General features: G+C 38.0%; 1 protein-coding gene across 2 annotated transcripts in view; it reads left to right on the forward strand.

The window, feature by feature from the left end:
• NRF1 (nuclear respiratory factor 1) overlaps positions 1-21825 on the forward strand; it is a 144770-nt gene that overhangs the window by 38230 nt on the left and 84715 nt on the right. For both annotated transcript variants that reach the window (XM_080818006.1, XM_080818005.1), the window contains exons 2-3: positions 12501-12732; positions 21478-21592. In XM_080818006.1, the coding sequence (XP_080674132.1) occupies positions 12510-12732; positions 21478-21592 (338 nt within the window). In that variant the 5' untranslated portion in view covers positions 12501-12509. The remainder of the gene's footprint in view (positions 1-12500; positions 12733-21477; positions 21593-21825) is intronic.

Here is a 21825-nt window from a genome sequence, read left to right on the forward strand (position 1 = left end):
TCCCCATGTGAGAGATGATGAAACTAAGGCACGGAAGTCAAGGGAAACTTCTCTAAGGTGCTAGTGAATGGCAGGGCAAAGACACAAATTCAAAAATACTTCAGCTTCAGACTCTGTATTCTTAACCACCTTGCTGTAGAAGTGAGGTTAAGCCTTAAAGCAGAATGGAGAGGAGATTTTGCATACCCTTGTACACCTTGTGTCCTGTTATATAATAAAATATATATATAATAAAAATAGAGGTGGCTGGCTGGCTCAGTCAGTACAGCCTGTGACTCTCGATCTCAGTGTTGTGAGTTCAAGACCCACATTGGTTGTGGAGCCTACTTTTTTTTAAAGAAAAGATAATAACTAAATAGCTGCAAGCCACTCTGGAAATTATACTTAGTACTCACTTTTGATTTTTCGGCTATAGTCTGTCAAAAACTTAGTGGTAGATGAAGGTCAAAACTGCCCTTGCTGGGGCACCTGGGTGGGTCAGTGAGTTAAAGCCTCTGCCTTCAGGGTCCTGGGATCGAGCCCCGAGTCAGGCTCTCTGCTCTGCTGGGAGCCTGCTTCCTCCTCTCTCTCTGCCTGCCTCTCTGCATACTTGTGGTCTCTGTATGTCAAGTAAATAAATAAAATCTTTAAAAAAAACACACACTCTTATTTCTATAAAAAGACATTTATTGTATTCCTGTGATGTTGATTTTGAGATTTCTGGAATGTTAGACTTATTAAGTATCTTACTTAAAGGATAAGTAAGATAGTGGCACCTGGCTGGCTTAGTCTGTAGAGCATTTGCCCCTTGATCTCAGGGTCCTCAGTTCAAGCCCCACATTGGGCATAGAGCTTACTAAAAATAAAAAAAAAGAAAAAGAAAAAAGTAGGTAAGATACATTCAAACAGATAAGAGTTTGTATTTATATTTCCTACCTCCCTTTCTCTCTTTACCCTCTTCTTACTTGTAAGGGTCCCATTTCTCTCTTCATGGGACATATTATAATCTCTAACCTAGCCTCTTTTTTTTTTTTAAGATTTTTTTTATTTATTTGACAGAGAGAGACAATGAGAAAGAAAACACAAGCAGGGGGAGTGGGAGAGGGAGAGGCAGGCCTCAGCTGAGCAGAGAGCCTGATGTGGGGCTCAATTCCAAAACCCTGGGATCATGACCTGAGCCGAAGGTAAATGCTTAACAACTGAGCCACCCAGGTGCCCCATCCTAGCCTTTTATTAATGATTCATCAGACTCGATTTTGAATTCAACTTCTATCAGTGTATGGAAATAGAAACCCTAGTGGTGGACTTGCAAAAAAAAATGTCCTTAGAATCTACATTATCAATGGTATAAAATATCAATACATTTTATTATATTGACTTATAAAAGTCAATATAAAGTTTTGCTGCTTACCAGCACCCTATAAATTATTTCTGATAAGGGTACATGTTTTCTTCCCTTTGTATCAGTGAAGGCTTAGTAAACCATGGGAAGTATTTCAGATAATTTTGTTCTGGGAATGGGTTACACAGATGTTGGAAGGCTGTAGAGGCAAAAAGCAGACACCGAGGTAATCCGGATACTAATAATTATGAGAAGCAGCCATCACCCCTAGGCCTGAGGGAACAGAAGACTCTAGGAGCTCAGAGGGGCCCCACACAGCTGGTAACTGGCTCTCTTGGTGGGATGCCAGGCAGTCAGGGCTCAACCACCAGGGAAGAAGGGGCACAGCTGGAGTTGGGAGAAGGGGTTGTCCTCTTTGCTGGAGCAGCATTGATAGGAATGAGAACACCAAGGAAATCCCTTCTCCCTCTCTCCTCTCAATTTATGCTGTTGCCTCCCCTCAGTAAAACCTAATGCAACTGGCAGGCAAATCTGGTATAGGTTGACCCAGCTCAGAGCTGGGTGGAGAGCACTTGAGAAAAAGTGTAGAAGAGAGGGCTTGGAAGTGAGAGACAAGAGATGAGTAGCCAGGACAACCTTACAGGGAAATTACAGAAACTGATGCCTGGATTTAGCTTTAGTAATTAAAATATGCAAACCAATTACCTCCAAACATTTATTAAAGAGCAAATTATAATAGCTCATAAAGACTTGATGGAACCAAGCCCTACCTTCCGTGAGCTTACAGCATTGTTTTCACAGTACTGTGGATACTCATCCTTAAGTCATTGTGACGTTGTGTGGTTAAGCTTATTTTTCTCACATATTCTATATAAGCGCTATTATTAACTGGATTCTTGGGCTGTTATTAAAGTAATGAATATTTACAAATTTTATCAACACCTCAGAATAAAAAATACAGATACATACAAAAATACATGCAATACATAAATGTAGTCATAAAACATTTTGTTACTTTCAGATGCTCCAAATTAGGAAGTTAATCTTAAACAAGGCAAGACGATTTCTACAGTTGAACTGTTCGGTTCTCTTGTTTCTTAGCATAAGATAGAGATTTGATTTTTCTAGTGACACTTTGCTCTAGTACATCACTTAAATATATAAAAGGCTCATTTTGGAAGGGAATATTGTTGCTTATTTTTTGTCTTTTTTGAAGTCAAAGTATACGCTCATAAGATAAAAAATCAAGTAGAAGGATTTATAATAAAAATCAGTGGGCTTTTCCACACTCTTCCCTACCCCCAGTCCTACTTTTCAGAGACAGATAACTGTTTTGTTTATAGTTTGTTTTATTTATGGTATTATCAAACAATAGTTCCTCCATAATTCTGAATAATAATTTATCAAACGTGGGCCTTTTTTACTTTCTTCTGTGTAGGGATTACCTCACAGCATTTTCTCCATTCCCCTCTTTTTGGTTACATTGTCCTACTGAGTTCTTCCATCAGCCCTTGATAGTGTCTCCTGACTCCCTCACTTCGTGAAGATAGGATGTCAGTGCTCCTAGCTGGTTCTCCACTTCCCCACCCCTTCTCCTACCTCTTATTTCTCTGCTTTATCCCTGCTTTCACCTTGTCAAGATTCATAACCTTTACATTCTGTTTTATACTGTATTTAATTTTCTGTTTTATGGAAAACAATAAACTGCCTACCATGGCTTTACCCCCCCCCCCCGCCACCTTTGGAGAGCCCAGTGGTGTGGGAGGATATTTTTTTCAAGTCCAATATCACTTGTGGACTGTTTGAAAGAGAATATTCCTAGGAAGGTCAAATGGATTCTTCTTGTCTTAAGCTCCATTTATTACTCAGAATTAAGCTACATTTTACCCTTGCTTCTATTTTCACCTTGACTTTCTTGTGCAGTTTTTTTCTTCCTGCTGTGTTGACATTTTGATCTATTACTCTGCATTCCCCCAAGAATCAAATCCTGTCCTTAACTTTAGGCTTTTTTGAGAAAGGCTCTTCTGTTGAGTGAAATTTTTATCATAGTTATGAAGTTTAGATTCTGGACATGTCCGGGAGTATATTTGAGCCTCTTGGTTTTCCTGTCCCTGGTTTGGACTGTAGACACAGTCTTGCTTTGAGACTTTCCCTTAGGCAGTTCTTGCAGTTTTTCTTTTGCTATGATAATGCTATTGATTAGTCTAGTGCTTGCCTTTACATTTAGTTATACCTTGATTAGATTTCCCGGCCTGCTCTTCCTACTTTGATTTTTAAAATACTCTACACTTAATCTTGTCTATTATGTGTGGATTAGATTAAGTTGAACTCTGTTGGACATGTCATCCAAATTCCAGTAGCTTCCTAGGAATTATTGACTGGAGCTGCCAGGGTGCTGGGAGACAGGCAAATCCGCGCTTTGTGCCCTCTTCATTATTACCTTTCAGTAATAAGGTAATATTTATTACCTTTATAAAAAAGGTAATGAAGGTAATATTACCCACCAGTAAGCACAGATACTGGCCCAGAATGGCAGGAGCAGGAACTCCTCTGTACCAAATCGCCCCTCCCTGACCCACGATAGTTTATATAATAAAGACAAATCTATAGATAAAACGCATGTTGTGCCTCCTCCTGCCCCCAGCCATGATGATCCAGGCTAAGAACTTATTAAATGCTGTGCTGTTGTTTTGGGGGAATGGATTTCTTGAATGGAGTGTTGACTAATCTGCTGAACATCACCTGCTCAAGCCTTTTCATTTGGATGCGGTTTTTAGAGTGACAGGTGGCTTTCACCTTGCTTCTCACATCTGTTGGGAGGAGTCACTGTTGGGTCCACCTGCTGGCTCTCCATTTGTGCACTGTCATGAAATTATGCTAGAGTTGTGGGTGCTCTATAGTCTCCTTTTTTATGTTCAGGAGAACAGTATCTCAGTTGTCAGAGTTAATGTAGTAAAGAATGGCTTCTTAGATGCCTGGCTCAAAACCTTCCACACACAGTTAAGAAAATCATATTCTTAGAGCTGATCTGAAGTTAAAGAAATTGAGACTCAGTCCTTGCAAGATGATGAATCAAGAAGGATAGGACCATAAAGACCTAGAAATTCTGGCATCATCATCATCATCGTCATTAATATTGAGCATTTATGTGCCAGGCACTGTGTTTATTGCTTTATCTGGATGATCTCATTTAATCCTCATATCCTTTGCATACAGGTACTATCATTTTCTTTTCATTTAAAAACAAATATTGAAATTGAGACTTAGAGGTTAAGTAACTTGTCCCAGGCATCCTGGATATCTGAGAATAGTCTGTGCTATTTTAAAAAATTGTTACTGACTAATATGTTTTCAGTTAGTAGCAGTTCTATCAGTTTTGCCGTCCACAGACTGCTTGTGGATGAAAGAAAGCTAAAATGCTTTACTAGAAATGAGTGGGCGGATGCTTATGAAGATCTCTAGCAGTATGTGTATGCCAGTCACATCTGGCTTTAAACAACCTATTTTATGTATTATTTTATGAAAACATTGAAAGCATCATTTATAAGTATCCCACTCTGGTTCAAAGAAGTCTGAAATATGGGACGCCTGGGTGGCTCAGTGGGTTGGGCCTCTGCCTTCACCTCAGATCATGATCTCAGGGTCCTGGGATCGAGCCCCACATTGAGCTCTCTGCTCAGCGGGGAGCCTGCTTCCTCCTCTCTCTGCCTGCCTCTCTGTGTACTTGTGATCTCTCTCTCTGTCAAATGAATAAATAAAATCTTTAAAAAACAAAACAAAACAAAAAACAAAGAAGTCTGAAATACCTTAGCCTTTGCTTTGTACAGAGTGCAGAATAAAAGTAGTCAGAGAGGCTGAAGGGTGGGATGGGGAGAGAGGTAGGAAGAGATGAGCCTCTGGGCACAAATGACAAGGCCTGTGAAACAGACAGCCCTATTGATTTCTGCCACGAACCGCATTCTGCAGGAAAGAATGGAAACCCATTATACCAAGTGCATAGCGGACAAATCCCTTTGAAAAGCAGTTAGATGCCATCTAATCCCAAATCATTTAAAAACAATTTTGAAGTACCCAGAATTTTAAAATGCCCTAAGTAGTTTGTCTCTTACACTAGAAGAACAGTGAAATGGATGGGAAAAACAGTATTTTCATAGTGTTTTCCTCTCATATATTATGTTTAATTGTGCAACTTAAATAGTGTGTTAAAATTGCGTCTTAGATATGTACATATCTGGGGGTAGGATATAGTCCTTTGAATATTCTGAAACACACCAAACATAGGATATGGAAGAAACCTTACCAGATACCTTTCTTTAAAAAAAAAAAAAAAAAAAAAGACAAAAAGGAAAAAAATTATTTTGATATAATTTTAGTCTTTTAGAAAAGTTACAAAAATAGTGTAAAGAACTCTCATTACCCACATTTCCCAGATATTAACATTTTACCATGTTTTCCTTATTTTTTCCTCTTTTAAATAATTTTTTACCAGGTATGTCTTCCAAAGCTCCATTTGAAGAAATCATCATGAAAGTATTAGGCCACACAGAGATACAGGGCTGGGGAGATGACCTCAAGCAGAAGAGAAGGTGTGGAAGAGGGTTGGGGGGGGTCAAACGATGCTGATTCCTAATCTTTTTGGATTTGAGGCATTATGCGGTTTTTTATTTTGTAATTAAAGTGAATTTTATTTTGAAATACAAAATACTTCCTGAGGTAACTGACTAGTCCCAAAGTTAAGAACCAGAATTAGAAGGATGAGTTGTGAAATGTATAGTGGTGTGAGAATGAGTTAATTTAGAGTTAATTTAATTAAGAGTTAATTTAATTAAGTTAGAGGGGGAAAAAATTGGAAACAGCACAAGAATATAAAACAGAAATCAGGCGCCTCCAAAAGGTGAAAAATTTGTCATTTACAAAGAACCAGTTTGCCTGAAGAACAAAGACAACAGGATGGGGCTTAAATCAGTCTAACTCTGGGGTGTTTGATGGGTGGGGTAAGTATCCAGGGGGGAAAAAAGAAAGGAATCACTCAGAGAAACCAAGGATTTTAGAAGTTTTCAAAGAAGGAAAGGGAGAGTTTTACAATAGAGGAGAATAAAAATTTGAGAAGAATTTTGCATGAATAGATAATTATGTTCTTTTTACTTGTAGCCATAGGGTTATATCTAGAGGGCTGCTGCTTCTTCTTTTTTTTTTTTTTTTTAATTTGGTTAACTCCAGATATGCAAAGCTGTATTCTGTTGCATGCTGATTGAATTCCAGACTGGACATGAGGGGTGCATTATACAAGTAGAGATTGTTAGTACACAACTTAAACACTCAGCTTGTCAGTATGCGTCAAAATTTAAAATACATATAATCTTCTTTTTTTTTAAAAAATTTTTTAAAAAGATTTTATTTATTTATTTGACAAAGAGAGATCACAAGTAGGCAGAGAGGCAGGCAGAGAGAGAGAGAGGGAAGCAGGCTCCCTGCTGAGCAGAGAGCCCTATGCGGGACTCGATCCCAGGACCCTGAGATCATGACCTGAGCCGAAGGCAGTGGCTTAACCCACTGAGCCACCCAGGCGCCCCAAAATACATATAATCTTGACAGAAATTTTACCTTTAAGAATTTAGTTTTTTAAATTAAAACATTTTTAAAATTTTAATTCCAGTATAGTTAACATGCAGCGTTGTATTAGTTTGGGGCTTACAGTATAGTGATCCAGCAATTCTATTCTTACTCCATGACTCTTAATCCCTTTCCTATATTCCCCCCCAACGCCACCCCTCCCAACCATCTGTTTGTTCTCTGTAGTTAAGAGTCTGTTTCTTGGTTTGTCTTTTTTTTTTTCTCGTTTGTTCGTTTGTTTTGTTTCTTAAATTCCACATATGAGTGAAATCATATGATATGTGTCTTTCTCTGACTGACTTATTTCACAGAGTATTATATTCTATTTTTTAAAAATAAAATAATATACAAAGTATTTTTAAAAGATAATAAGGGCTAATTTTATGATTCTGCTCTATGATAGTTATTTATTCTTTTTAAAAAAATATTTTATTTATTTATTTGACAGAAATCACAAGTGGGCAGAGAGGCAGGCAGAGAGAGAGGGGAGGCAGGCTCCCTGCCGAGCAGAGAGCCCAATGCGGGACTCGATCCCATGACCCCGGGACCATGACCCGAGCCCAAGGCAGAGGCCCCAACCCACTGAGCCACCCAGGCGCCCCTAGTTATTTATTCTTTGTAAAATAGTTACCACTGGTGTCAAGGATGATTTTTTTTTTTAATTGTGGGAAAATATATATAACATAAAATTTACCATCTGAGCCATTTTTTAAAAATATTTATTTATTGGGGCGCCTGGGTGGCTCAGTGGGTTAAAGCCTCTGCCTTCGGCTCAGGTCATGATCCCAGGGTCCTGGGATCGAGCCCCGCATCGGGCTCTCTGCTTAGCAGGGAGCCTGCTTCCTCCTCTCTCTCTGCCTGCCTCTCTGCCTACTTGTGATCTCTCTCTGTCAAATAAATAAATAAAATCTTTAAAAAAAAAAAAATATTTATTTATTTACTAGACAGAGGGCTTGTGTATGTGTGAGTAGGTGAAGGGGCAAGGAGAGGGAGAGAAGCAGACTCCCTACTGAATGTGGAGCCTGACATGGGGTTCGATCCCACGGCCCTGATCATGGCATGATCCAAAATCAAAAGTTGGACACCTGGGGCACCCGGGTGGCTCAATCAGTTAAGTTTTTTACTTTGGCTCAGGTCATGATCTCAGAGTCCTGGGATTGAGCCTGGAGTGGGGCTTCATGCTCAGCAGGGAGTCGGCTTGTCTTTCTTTCCCTCTGCTCCTCACCCAACTCGTGCCCTCTCTTTCTCAAATAAATAAAATCTTTGGGGGAAAAAAAATTTCCTCTTTAAAAAAAAAAATTCTCTTTTTTTCTCTCTCTCTCTCTCTATGAAGATATTGAGAAGATAGGCCAGACTAGGAGAAAATAGTTTTAAAAGTCAGAGACACAAAGAACTCTTTAACACTAAGCAATAAGAAAATGAACAACCTGACTAAAAAATGGCAAAAGACCTGAACAGACACCTTACCAAAAGTTAAATAGGTCACATATAAGCATGTGAAAAGATGTTCAATCGTATCATTAGGGAATTGCAAACTAAAACAATGAGATAATACTACACATCTATTAGAATGGCTACAGTTCAAAACACCAACACCACCAAATGCTGATAAGGGTATGGAGCAACAGGAATCTTCATTTATTAATGGTGGGAATGCAAAATGGTATTGCCACTTTGGAAGACAGTTTGGAAATTCATTACAAAACTAAATATATTCTTACTACACAATCCAGCCATTTTGCTCCTTGGCATTTATCAAAGAAGTTAAAAACTTCTGTCCACCAAAAAACTTGCACAGATGTTTATGGCATATTCATAATTGCTAGAACTTGTAAGTAACCAAAATATCCTTCAGTAGGTGAATGGATAAATAAACTATGGGACATCAGATCATAGAGTATTATTTAGCACTACAGAGAAACGAGCTATCAGGCTATGAAAAGACATGGACAAACATCAAATGCCTAGCTAAGTGAAAGAAGTCAACCTGAAAATTCTATATAGTGTGTGATGGCAGCAATATGAAGTTCTAGAAAAGGCAGAACTATGGAGATGGTAAAAGAATCAGTGGTTGCCAGGGATCAGGGGGAAGAAGAATCGGTAAGTGGAGCACAAATTTTGTAGGGCAGTGAGACTACTGTGTGTGACACCATAATGGTGGAAAATGTCATTATATGTTTGTCTAAACCCATAGAATGTAAAACACAAAGAGTGAACCATAATGTGAACTATGGGATGATAATGATAATGGCAGTGTAAGCTCACCCATTAGAAAAAATGCACGACTCTGATATGGGGGTTGTTGATACTGGGGGAGGCCATGCCAGTGTGGGGGTGGGAGAGGTACATGGGAAAACTATACCTTCCCCTCAATTTGTCAATTATACCTCAGTAAAGCCTTAAAAAAAAATTCTGACACATGGTACAACATGGATGAACATCGAGGATACTCTGCTAAGGGGAATAAATCAGGACAAATACAATGTAATTCCACTTATGTGAGGTGTCTATGGTAGTCAGATTCATAGACACAGACAGTAGAAGGGTGGTTGCAGGGGGCTGGGAAAGGAAGGGAAACTGAGGGATTGCCTCACAGGTATAGAGCTTCAGTTTTTAAGATTTTATTTATTTGAGAGAGAGAGAGAGAGTGCAAGAGCATGAGCGGGGGAGGGGCAGAGAGAGAGGGAGTGTGTTTACTACTGTGTTTACTATTCTGGGTCTTTTGCCTCTCCATATAAGCTTTATTTATTTATTTATTTTTTTTGAGTGAGAACATAAGCAGGGGGAGTGGGAGAGGGAGAAGCAGGCTCCCTGCTGAGCACAGAGCCCAGTGTGGGACTGCTTCCCAGGACCCTGGGATGATGACCTGAGCCGACGGCAGACGCTTAGTGGACTGAGCCACCCAGGTGCCCCACCATATAAACTTTAAAATCAGTTTGTTGTCTATAAAATAACTTGCTGGGATTTCATCTGGGATTACATTGAATCTATGGATCAAATTAGGACATCTGGACAATATTGAGTCTTCCTATCCATGAACATGGAATCTGTTTCTATTATTTAGGTCTTCTTTGTTTTCTTTCATTAGAGTTTTGTAGTTTTCTTTATATAGGTCTTGTCCATATTTTGTTAGATTTATACCTAAGTATTCTGGTTTTTTGCTTGCTAATGGAAATGGCATTGTGTTTTAAATTCAGATTCTATTTACTGGTCTAAAGCAATTGACTTTTGTTTATGAACTTTGTATCCTGCAACATTGCTCTAATTCACTTACTAGTTTCAGGAGGTTTTTTGGTTCTTTTGGATTTCATATATATATATATATATATATATATATATATATTCATGTCATCTTGAACAAACACAGGGTTTTTTTTTCCTTCCCATTCAGCGTACCTTTTGTTTCCTTTTCTTGTCTTCCTGGACTAGCTAGGACTTCCAGTACAGTGTGGAAAGGAGTGGTGAAAGGGATCATCCTTGCCTTATTCCTGATTTAGCAGGAAAGCTTCTAGTTTCTTGACATTAAATATGATGCTAGATATAGATTTTTTGGTAGTTTTTTTGTTTTTGTTTTTTGTTTTTAGAGAGAAAGATGGAACATGAGCAGGGGAGGGGAAGAGGGAGAGAGTCTCAAGCAGACTCCCCGCTGAGTGTGGAGCCTGTCACAGGGCTTGATCTCATGACCCTGAGATCACACCTGAGCCAAAATGAAGAGTCAGATGCTTAACCGACTGAACCACTCAGGTGCTCCAATTTTTTATATTTAAAAATTGAGGCAAGTAAGTTATTCTCTTCTAAGTTTGTATTCCTTTTTTTTTTTTTCTTTTTAAGATTTTATTCATTTATTAGAGAGGGAGAGAGCACAAGCCAAGGCAGAGGGAGAAGCAGGCTCCCTGCTAAATGTGGTGCTTGATCCCAGGACCCTGGGATCATGACCTGGGATAGATGCTTAACTAACTGAGCCACGCAGGTACCCCTATATTCCTTCTTTTTAAAGGCGGAATACTATTTTATTGTATATATATCCACATTTTGTTTAGCCATCAGTCCATTAGTGGATAGTTGGGTTGCTTCCACCTTCTTGGCTATTGTGAATAATTCTGCTATGAACATGGGCGTACAAGTAGCCCTTTGAGACCTTTCTTTCAGTTTTTCTAGGTATAATTGCTGGATCATATGGTAATATTTGCATTTCATTGAGTTTATTGAATATGATATGCAAAATTTTATATACAAGGATATTCGTTGCACTGATATTTATAATAGTGAAAATTTGGAAGCAGCCTTGCTACTTATCAGTACGTGATTGGTTAGATAATTACAGTACATCCATACAATGAGGTATACAGCAGCTGTTTAGAAAAGTCTGTGTGAAGACTATACTTTCAGGGATCATTTCTATAGTTTGTTACTAGAAAAGTCTGTGTGTTTTGACAGGTCAGAATATCTAGATAGATTAAAATATGAAAAAAAGAAAATTATAAAATGATATATGTAATATGAACCTTTTTTATTTTATTTTTTTATTTTATTTTTTTTTTTATTTTTTAAAGATTTTATTTATTTATTTGACAGATCACAAGTAGGCAGAGAGGCAGGCAGAGAGAGGAAGGGAAGCAGGCTCCCTTTTGAGCAGAGAGCCCGACGCGGGGCTCGATCCCAGGATCCTGGGATCATGACCTGAGCCGAAGGCAGAGGTTTTAACCCACTGAGCCACCCAGGCGCCCCGAATATGAACCTTTTTTAAAAAGATTTATTTATTTATGAGAGAATGGGAAGGGTGAGGGGCAGAAGAAAAGGGAGCAGTAGATTCCCCACTGAGCTGGGAGCCTGATGTGGGGCTCAATCCCAGGACCCTGAGATTGTGACCCAAGCCAAAGGCAGTTGCTTAACCAAATGGGCCACCCAGGCGCCCTGTAAATGAACCTGTTTTTATTTAAATTCATATGTATTATATGTATGTATGTATGTATTATGTATGTATGCTTCAAAAAATTTTTTAAGGATAACACTTCTGTAGGCTGAGGGGGATGAGGGGATAGGTTATATGTGCGGTAGAAGAGCAGACCTTCATCTTACTGCATTACAAGTTACTGCATCATAGCAAGGTTTGTAAGAGGCACAGTTTTTTGTAAGGAGAAAAACCAATTTAAGTAATTGTATTTTTGGAAAAAGTAGAGCTTGACTTCTGTTTGTCTATGAATACAAAGAAAATGTTATGTGTTTCATTTACTTACCGTGTGTTTTTATGTCTACAACACACATCACTGGGATCTTTAAAGTATCTTTTTATTGTTATACATGATATGAAGGATATATGTACGGTCTTATGGCCTGACATACAAAATTAGCACAGTGACTTTCTATCAGAATGGTTTTACATAAGGAAAATGTTCTACCATTTTTGGATCATACTTGAATGGTGCTTTCCATTTCCTATGACTAGGTGTGGTGTGGTATGTGGTGAAATCGTAGGCTTCCTCTGCTCTTGAGGAAAATATTGCTTAGTTTAAGCACTGTGTTACACTGCACACTGAATTCTGTTCTTTGCCTTTTCTTCTGACAGTAGATCTTCATGGAGGAGCACGGAGTGACCCAAACCGAACACATGGCTACCATAGAAGCCCATGCAGTTGCCCAGCAGGTACAGCAGGTCCATGTGGCCACCTACACTGAGCATAGTATGCTGAGTGCTGATGAAGACTCACCTTCTTCTCCTGAGGACACCTCTTACGATGATTCAGACATACTCAACTCCACAGCGGCTGATGAGGTAACAGCCCATCTAGCTGCTGCAGGTAATGCTGTTTGGATTGGAAGCTCTTCATTTTTTTTGCTTAACCTCTGGTTTTGTGCATTTCTGCAAGGACCTCAGATGCAGGCATTCTCATATATATCTTCAAATCACATTTTCATGATTTTTTAAGCCTTGCATTTATAGCTTATGCCTATATTCTACTGAGACTTAAGATCTAGAGTGACATACTATTAATGATATGACTTTGGTTTTGTTTTTTCATCCATTCCAACATTCTTTTGACTTCTTACTAAAACATTTAGTCCATTTACATTAAATGTAACCACTGGCATATTTAGGTTTAAATTTATCATGTTTACTGTATGTTTTCTCTTCATCCCACTTACTCTGTGATTACTTTTCCTTTGTGTTTGGGAGGGACTGAAAGTTTACATTTTTTTTCTTGTTAGTTTGAAAGATACACACACTTTTCCTATTAGTTGTGTCCCTAGAAACTATAATCCATCCTTAACTTATTTCACAGTCTTCTGGAATTGGTACTTTTGTCCTTTTATGGGATAATGCAAATTTCTTAGAACACTTGAATTTTATTCTCCTCCTTCTGACCTATATGCTATCGTTATTTTATGTATTATTTCTTCATATATTCCAAGCCATACAAGACATTATTTTTGTTTTATGTTTACTTAGTGTTCATTTTTCCTTCATATCCAACTTGCCTTCTGAGAATTTTTCTTCTGTCTAAAGGTAACATTTAGTGTTTCCTTGAGCACGGATGTCTCTCAGTTTTTCATTGTCGGAGAATGTTTTTATTTAACCTTTAGTCTCAGAAGGTGTTCTCACTGGGTATAGAATTTTAGGTTGGCACTTATTTTTTCTCCCTCACATTGAAGATACTGTTGCCACTGTCCTCTGGTTTCCATCCTTGCTTTTCAGAATTCACCTGTTTCATTCTAATAGCTGTTCCTTTGAAGGTTATCTCCCACACAGGTCCCTCCTCCACCTGTTCTTAAGATTTTCTCTGTCTTCAGCTTTTTGTTTTGTCTGTGTGTGTGTGTGTGTGTGTGTGTGTGTTCTGTTTTTGTGATATAGCTGGTTTTGGGCTTCTCATTCTGTTTAGGATTCTTTAAACATCTTGAATCTGTGGATTGATGTCTTTCATCAAGTCTGGAACATCTTAGTCACTAGATTTTTTTTTTTTTTTTAAGGTTTTATTTATTTATTTGAGACAGAGACTGAACACAAGCAGGGGTGGGAGGGGTAGGGAGGGCAGAGGGAGAAGGAGAAGCAGGCTTCCCACTGCAGGGAGTCCAGTACAGGGCTTGATCCCAGGACCCTGGCATCATGACCTGAGCTGAAGGTAGACCCTTAACCCATGAGCCACGCAAGTTCCCCTTAGTTACTAGATTTTGCTTTGATTTTGCTTCTGCTCCATTCCATTTTTTTCTTCTGTGACTCCAATTAAATATGTTAGTTTTCCTCATTGAATCTTTTATGTCTCTTATCCTCTATTCTGTATTACCATCAGTTTGTCTCTTTATGCTTCACTGTATGTCGTTTCTTCAAACTGTCTTCCAGTTTACAACTGTGTCTGAGGTGATTTAAATCTGCCTACTAAGGTACTAATTTTAGTAATAGTTAATAGTTTCATATTTTTAAAAAGATTTTTATTTATTTATTTGACAGAGAGAGAGATCACAAGTAGGCAGAGAGGCAGGCAGAGAGTGAGGGGGATGCAGGCTCCCTGCTGAGCAGAGAGCCCAATACGGGGTTCAATCTGAGGACCCTGAGATCATGACCTGAGCTGAAGGCAGAGGTATAACCCACTGAGCCACCCAGGTGCCCCAATAGTTTTCTTTTTTTTTTTTTTTTTAAGAATTTCTAGTATTTTTTTCCATCCTAAATCTGTACTATTATCATTTCCAGTTGTAGTAGAAAAAAAAGTTTTTTAATCTCTGTGAGTGAAGTAAACATCATGATTTTACAATAAATTTAGTAATTCTACTTTCTGAAGTGCCATTGGGTCTTTTTCTGTTATATGTTGTTAGTGCTGTTTCTTGTTTTTGTTCGTTTTTCTCTTCGTATATTGGTTATTTTTAAATGAATCCTGGATGGTGTGTTTGGAAATTTATTTTTAGAAATAATTTGGGGTCTAGAATAGTATTATTGCCCTCTAGAGAGGATTTTTGTTTCCTTCTGCCAGATGCCTAAGGACACTAGCAATCCTGGATTATCTTAATCCAATTTAAGGTTTGAGATTTTCTGGGCCACTAAATGACTTAAAGCTGGGCTATATTTTGTACCATTCTCTTTACTATTTACATTGTGTACTTAGCACTATGTGGAAGACTACATATAAATCATTCCTGGATGGGGTTAGTATTGTATAAGGAACATTGATCTCAAAGATATTTAGGGAGAGTTGGGCAGTAAATAAATTATCAGGAATGGTCAAAATACTTCATTTTTTTTTTTAGTATGTACTGTATTTAAGGAGAAGAAGACAAATGTGATGAAAAACCACCTTATTACTCTCAGTTATTATCCACTGTGTCTTTCTGGAATTGTAAATTTAAAGATTTTATTTATTTGACAGAGAGAGACCACAAGTAGGCAGAGAGGCAGGCAGAGAGAGAGGAGGAAGCCGACTCCCCGCTGAGCAGAGAGCCCGATGCGGGGCCCGATCCCAGGACCCTGGGACCATGACCTGAGCCGAAGGCAGAGGCTTTAACCCACTGAGCCACCCAGGCGCCCCTGGAATTGTAAATTTAAAATAAGACTTAGTGGTAGAACACATATGAGATGTTTGTAAAATATATTTTTGAAACATTTATACTTCCCAGAAGAGGGCATCCTAACATAATGAATGCAGATCAACCTCTTTCCTGGGAAGGAAGATGCTTTTGAGACACAGTTTTGCTGTATTACTATACTGCATTGTCATAGTGTTAAAATTAGGAAAAGACTTCAATCTGACATTTTCAGTGGCAGATGTGGAAACTGAGGCCCAACTGGTAGAAATGATTTACACTTTAATCATTCAACAATTATTGAAGAATTACTGTATGTTCTGTATCACTGTATATAGATACTATGAACAAGACAGGCAAGAGCTTGCTCCTGATGTAGCTCACAGACCAATGGTGGGAGAAGGGTACAAATAATAAAGTAAAATAATTTCAAAAAGCACTGAATACTCTGGAGGAAATAAGGTGATTGAAGAGGGAAGGGAAGGAGATTGCTGCTTTTTTAATCCTATTCTCTTCTCTCCTTCCACTGAGGTAACCACTATTCTAAATTTGATCTTTATCATTCTCATGCACTTCTTTTATTTCTGCTATATACTTATGTATCAATAAGCAATACTTAGCATTGTTTGGCATGTTTTAAATTTTATAAAAATGATAGCACTCTAATCCTGTCTCTCTATAGCATTGTTTATCCCATTCAGTATTATTTTTTTGAGATTCATTCATGTTGATAATGTGGCAGTATGTTTTTATTTTAAGTGTTATTTGGAATTCCATTCATTATCTGAACATGACAGATATTGGTATAGCACTTAGGCTGTTTATAAGTTTTTGCTATTACAGTAACTGTAAATGAAAATTATTCTATCTTTTCCTGTGCAAATTGTGGGAGTTTCTTTTGGTTTTCAAGGTCTTGACAGTTCCCATAGTGATACATTTTACATTGTGATCTGGGATAAATGAATGTACATATACTTGGAATAACAGTTTCTCATGGAGTAATACTTACCGTCTGCCATGACACACCCACTGATATGTCCTAGTATCTTTCAGTTTATTCTGTTTTATTAAAAAAAAAAAAAAAAAAAAACTACTCATGAACCACCAAAGAACAGAAACCTGCAGTTTGAAAACACTGCTGAAGGTTATAACCAGGAGGAAAATGAGAGGGCAAAGATGGGTACATTTTCAACTTTACTAAATATTCCAAATGTCTTTCCAAGTCACTTTATTAATTTATATCCCCACAAACAGCATGCTAGAGGGCCTGGTGCTTCCAGTCCTCACCGTATTTGGAATTGTCAATTGTTTTTTGTTTTTGCTAGTCTGATGAAATAGAATCTCATTGTCCGTTTAATTTGCTCATCTCTGAGCTAGAGGTTCCAGCCAGTGCAGGAAGACAAGATAGAGTGTCGTTTCAGACTATTGCAATGACTTTTTATTTACTATTGCTTTTCTTCTTCTGTGTATTTCCTCTTTATGCCTTTGTCTAATCAGGTTGGTTGTTTTTTTCTTGTTGTATGAGTTAATGATATATATATATATTTTTTTTTATTTAAAGATTTTTATTTATTTATTTTGAGAGAGCGAGAGAGAGACAGAGTGAGAGAGAGCATGAGAGGGGAGGTCAGAGGGAGAAGCAGACTCTCCATGGAGCTGGGAGCCTGATGTGGGACTCGATTCCAGGACTCTGGGACCAGTTGCTTAACCAACTGAGCCACCCAGGCACCCAATGATATATTTTTTGATAGTGTTCTTTTCTTGATAATATGCATTGCATTTATTAGTATCTTCATCTAATTTGTTGACTACTCCTTCCCTCAATTTTTTATTATTTCTTTTTGTCCATAAAAGTTTAAATTTATATTATTGTGAAATTTATCAGTCTTTTACCTTACTGTTTATCCTTTTGGAGTCCTTTTTTTTTTTTTTTTAAGATTTTATTTATTTGACAGAGAGAGAGAGAGGTCACAAGTAGGCAGAGAGGCAGGCATAGAGAGGGGGAAGCAGACTCCCCGCTGAGCAGAGAGCCTGATGCGGGGCTTGATCCTAGGACCCTGAGATCATGACCTGAGCCAAAGGCGGAGGCTTAACCTACTGAGCCACCCAGGCGCCCCTATCCTTTTGGAGTCTTATTTAAGGAATTCTTACCCCTGAGTTCATAAGTACTCTACAACAGTTTATTGTAGAAGTTACAAAGTTCTTTGCTGTTGTTTTAATTTAGCTGTTTAATTCACCTGGAATAATATTTTTGTGTATATGATATAGGGATCTAGCTTCATTATTTTTCTATACAATCATTTGTCCCAGTACCATATTTTTAATAGTTCATCCTTTTCCTACTTCTGTCTTCTGACACAGGAAGGTGTTTGTGAACTCTTAATTCAGTTGCATTGGTTTGTTAGTCTATCCTTCAGCCGGTTCCATACTGTCTCAATGACTGTAGCTTTATAGTAACCGCTGAGCGTACCTTTTAAAATTCTTAAAATTCTTCACAATTATTCTAGTGATTCTTGACCTTTTGCACATCCGTTTAAGTTTTAGGATCAGCTTATCAAGTTCCAGAAGAACTCATCCTGGGACTTTTATTTGAATTGTATTGAGTTTATAAATTAATTAAGCATCTCTATTCATAATAGCCTAAAACTGGAAATTACCCAAACGTCTATCAGTAGGATATTGGATAAACTGTGATTTATTTATATTCTGGAATATTACTCACCAATAAAAAGGAAGAAACTTACTAACACATACAGCAGTGTGGATGAATCTCAAGAACATTATTCTAAGTGAAAGAAACTTCACAAAAAAGAATATATACGGTATGATTCCATTTATTTGAAGCTCTAGAATAGACAATGCTAAAATAGGGTGAAAAAATCAGTGTTGTAGGTCCTTTTTAGAGATTGGGCAAGAACTGACTGGGAGGAGACATGAGAGAACTTTCTGTAGTGGTCGTATTGTTATATGTCTTGATAGAGATTGGTTATCATTAGTGTCTACATTTTCAAAATGTATGGTATGCTTACACAAAATTGAGTGTACACTTAAGATTTGTACATTGCATTATATGTAAATTTTACCTCAAAAGAAAAAATTGTAAAGAAATATTGAACTCTAGCTAATGATATTCCTACTGCATATTTAGGTGAATCGTACTGCAGTTTACATGCATCAGAATAAGAAATGATATGGACTAATGAGTGGGTAGAAAGATGGATGGGGCACGTGGCTGGCTCACTAGAGCATGCGACTCTTGATCTCAGGGTGGTGAGTTCAAGCCCCATGTTAGGTGTAAAGATTATTTAAAAATTTTTTTAGAAGTCTTAAATTAAAAAAAAAAAGAAGGGGCACCTGGGTGGCCCAGTGGGTTAAAGCCTCTGCCTTCGGCTCAGGTCATGATCCCAGGGTCCTGGGATCGAGCCCCACATTGGGCTCTCGGCTAGACAGGGAGCCTGCTTCCCTTCCTCTCTCTGCCTCTCTGCCTACTTGTAATCTTTCTCTCTGTCAAATAAATAAATAAAATCTTTAAAAAAAGAAAAAGGATAGATGCATGTGGTAAAATGTTATGGTAGAGTGGTTGATACATAAATGTTCACTAAAAAATTCTTTCAACTTTGCTCTATATTTGAAAGTTTTAGATGTTGGACTCCTAAAAATCAATAGAATAAAAACAAATAAGCTAATTAAAAAGATGGACAAAGGACTTGAGTAGACATCTCCCTAAAGAAGACATACAAATGGCCAAGAACCCCATGAAAAGGATGTTCACATTACTAATCGTCGGGGAGATACAGGGAGATACAAATCAAAACCACAGTGAGATGCTGCTACCTGACACCTGTTAGAATGGCTCTTACCAAACAATGACAAAGGATAAATATTAGCAAGGATGTGGAGAAATTGGAATCCTTATATGCTGTTGGTGGGAATATAAAATGGTGCAGCCTCTATGGAAAATAGTGTAAAGGTTCCTTAAAAAATTAAAAATAGAAGTGCCCTGTGCAATTCCACCTCTGGATACTTACTGAAAAGAACTGAAATCAGGATCTCGTAGAGTATTCACATTCCCATGTTCATTATTCACAATAGCCAAGACGTGGAGCAACTCAAGTGTCCATTGACAGATGAGTGAATAAAGAAAATGTGGCGTATATAAAGAATGGAATATTATCCAGCCTTTAAAAAGAAGGAAAACCTGCCATATGCAACAACATGGATGAACCTTGAGGGTATTATGCTAAGTAAAATAAGCCAGTTACAGAGAAGGATAGATACTTCATGATTCTACTTATATGGGGTATCTAGTCAAACTCCTAGAAACAGAGGTAGAAGGGTAGTTGAGCTGGCGACTGGGGTGTGGAAATGAGAGTTGCTCTTCAACAGGTATAAAGTTTCAATATGCAAGATGAATAAGTTCTAGAGATCTTGCGTACAACATTGTGCCTATCTTTAGCTGTTTGTACACTTAAAAAATCGATATGGTAGATCTCATATTAAGTGTTCTTATCATAGTTAAAAAAATAAAATACTGGAAAAAATCTTTCAATGGGATTTTTTTTTCATCTACCAGCTATTTATGATGGAAAGGTTAAAAGCATTCATTTATTCTTTTTTTTTTTTTAAGATTTTATTTATTTATTTGACAGACAGAGATCACAAGTAGGCAGAGAGGCAGGCAGAGAGAGAGGAGGAAGCAGGCTCCCTGCGGAGCAGAGAGCCCGATGCGGGGCTTGATTCCAGGACCTTGGGACCATGACCTGAGCGGAAGGTAGAGGCCCCAGCCCACTGAGCCACCCAGGCGCCCCTCATTTATTCTTTTACTTGCTCTGGGGCTCTTTAGGGAGTTTATTTAAGTCAGACTAAATAACATGTAGAGAGATTTGTCTAGATTTTCAGGGAGACTTATTTTAATTGAGCCCCTTAGACCATATATAACATATATGCTAGGGCAAGTGTAAGTAGTTAAACTTAATTTTCATGTAAGCCTTTCATAGGGTTTACAAATAAGGATAAAAGTGGATCATCTGCTTAAAAAGGGGAAAAAAAGGAATGTCCTTGATATGTTGAGATTCCATGAGTCAGAGACTCCAATAATTCCTTAGGGTCTACCCTTTATTTTAATAATTAGTTTCAGGGCAAGCCAGACTGACTTTTTTTTTTTTTTTTATAAAGATTTTATTTATTTATTTGACAGACAGAGATCACAAGTAGGCTGAGAGGCAGGCAGAGAGAGAGGAGAAAGCAGGCTCTCCACGGAGCAGAGAGCCCGATGTGGGGCTGGATCCCAGGACCCTGGGATCATGACCTGAGCCAAAGGCAGAGGCTTTAACCCACTGAGCCACCCAGGCGCCCCCAGACTGACTTTTATTAACATTTTTTCTTTAGAGTGGGATAGTTTTCATCTCTTTCCTGCCAGCATGCTTTCAGCAGTTTAACATTGTGGTCAACAACTCCATTTTAGGCACAATTCTCAGATATATAAGAAAAAAAATTTCCAATTAAGATAATACTCCTCCAGCTCTTCCTCTTTTAGGTATGTTATTGTTACTATTTGAGTTCCAAGCATGAGTGATTATCTCTGACTTCCTTAACTTGACAGTGTTTTGGGGTAATGGAAAGAGGGGCACAGGGATGGAAATGAAATTTGAAATCTGTGATTATTTTCTTTTGGCAAGCTCTTCCTCTCAGTGTTGCAATTTCATCTAGCACCTCTGAGAATATCGGCTTTGCAGTATGGGCCTGCTGGCAAAACAAAACAAAACAAAACACAACATTATATAAAATTTAGCTAGTGTATGGTGGGGAGGTGTTTAAGTCAATCACTTTTTTAGATTCATTGCAAGTTTTATTGGTAAATGAAAATATGATTTGTTTTGAACAATAGCAAGGTATGTTGATAATATCAGGAACATTCTATATTTACTGAGAATGTATTAGGAAATAAAGGCTACCTTTTTTGTACCTTTAATTGTTTTCTGTTTCATAGAGCTGACTGGCTTTGCCTGCTCTCAGCACATGCGTTATTATTTCAGGTCCTGTGGGAATGGCTGCTGCCGCTGCTGTGGCGACAGGAAAGAAGCGGAAACGGCCTCATGTGTTTGAGTCTAATCCGTCTATCCGGAAGAGACAGCAAACACGCCTGCTTCGGTGAGGGCTCCCTTCTCCATATTGTTGCTGTTTCTCCAATGCTTCATGGTGTGGACGACAGAATTAGAACATGCGTTACTAGGTACACTGTGGAAACCAAGTTAGGGTCCTTGATGGCAGAATTAGACTTGAAAGTACTCCTATAGAATCAAATAAATGAAACTAGAAATGATGAACAGATGTAGAATATCACATTATTTCATTCTGAGAAAATTTTTATGCCTGTACTGTGC

The sequence above is a fragment of the Martes martes genome (genome assembly GCF_963455335.1).
Source record: "Martes martes genome assembly, chromosome: 11".
In the NCBI taxonomy this organism is placed as follows: domain Eukaryota; kingdom Metazoa; phylum Chordata; class Mammalia; order Carnivora; family Mustelidae; genus Martes; species Martes martes.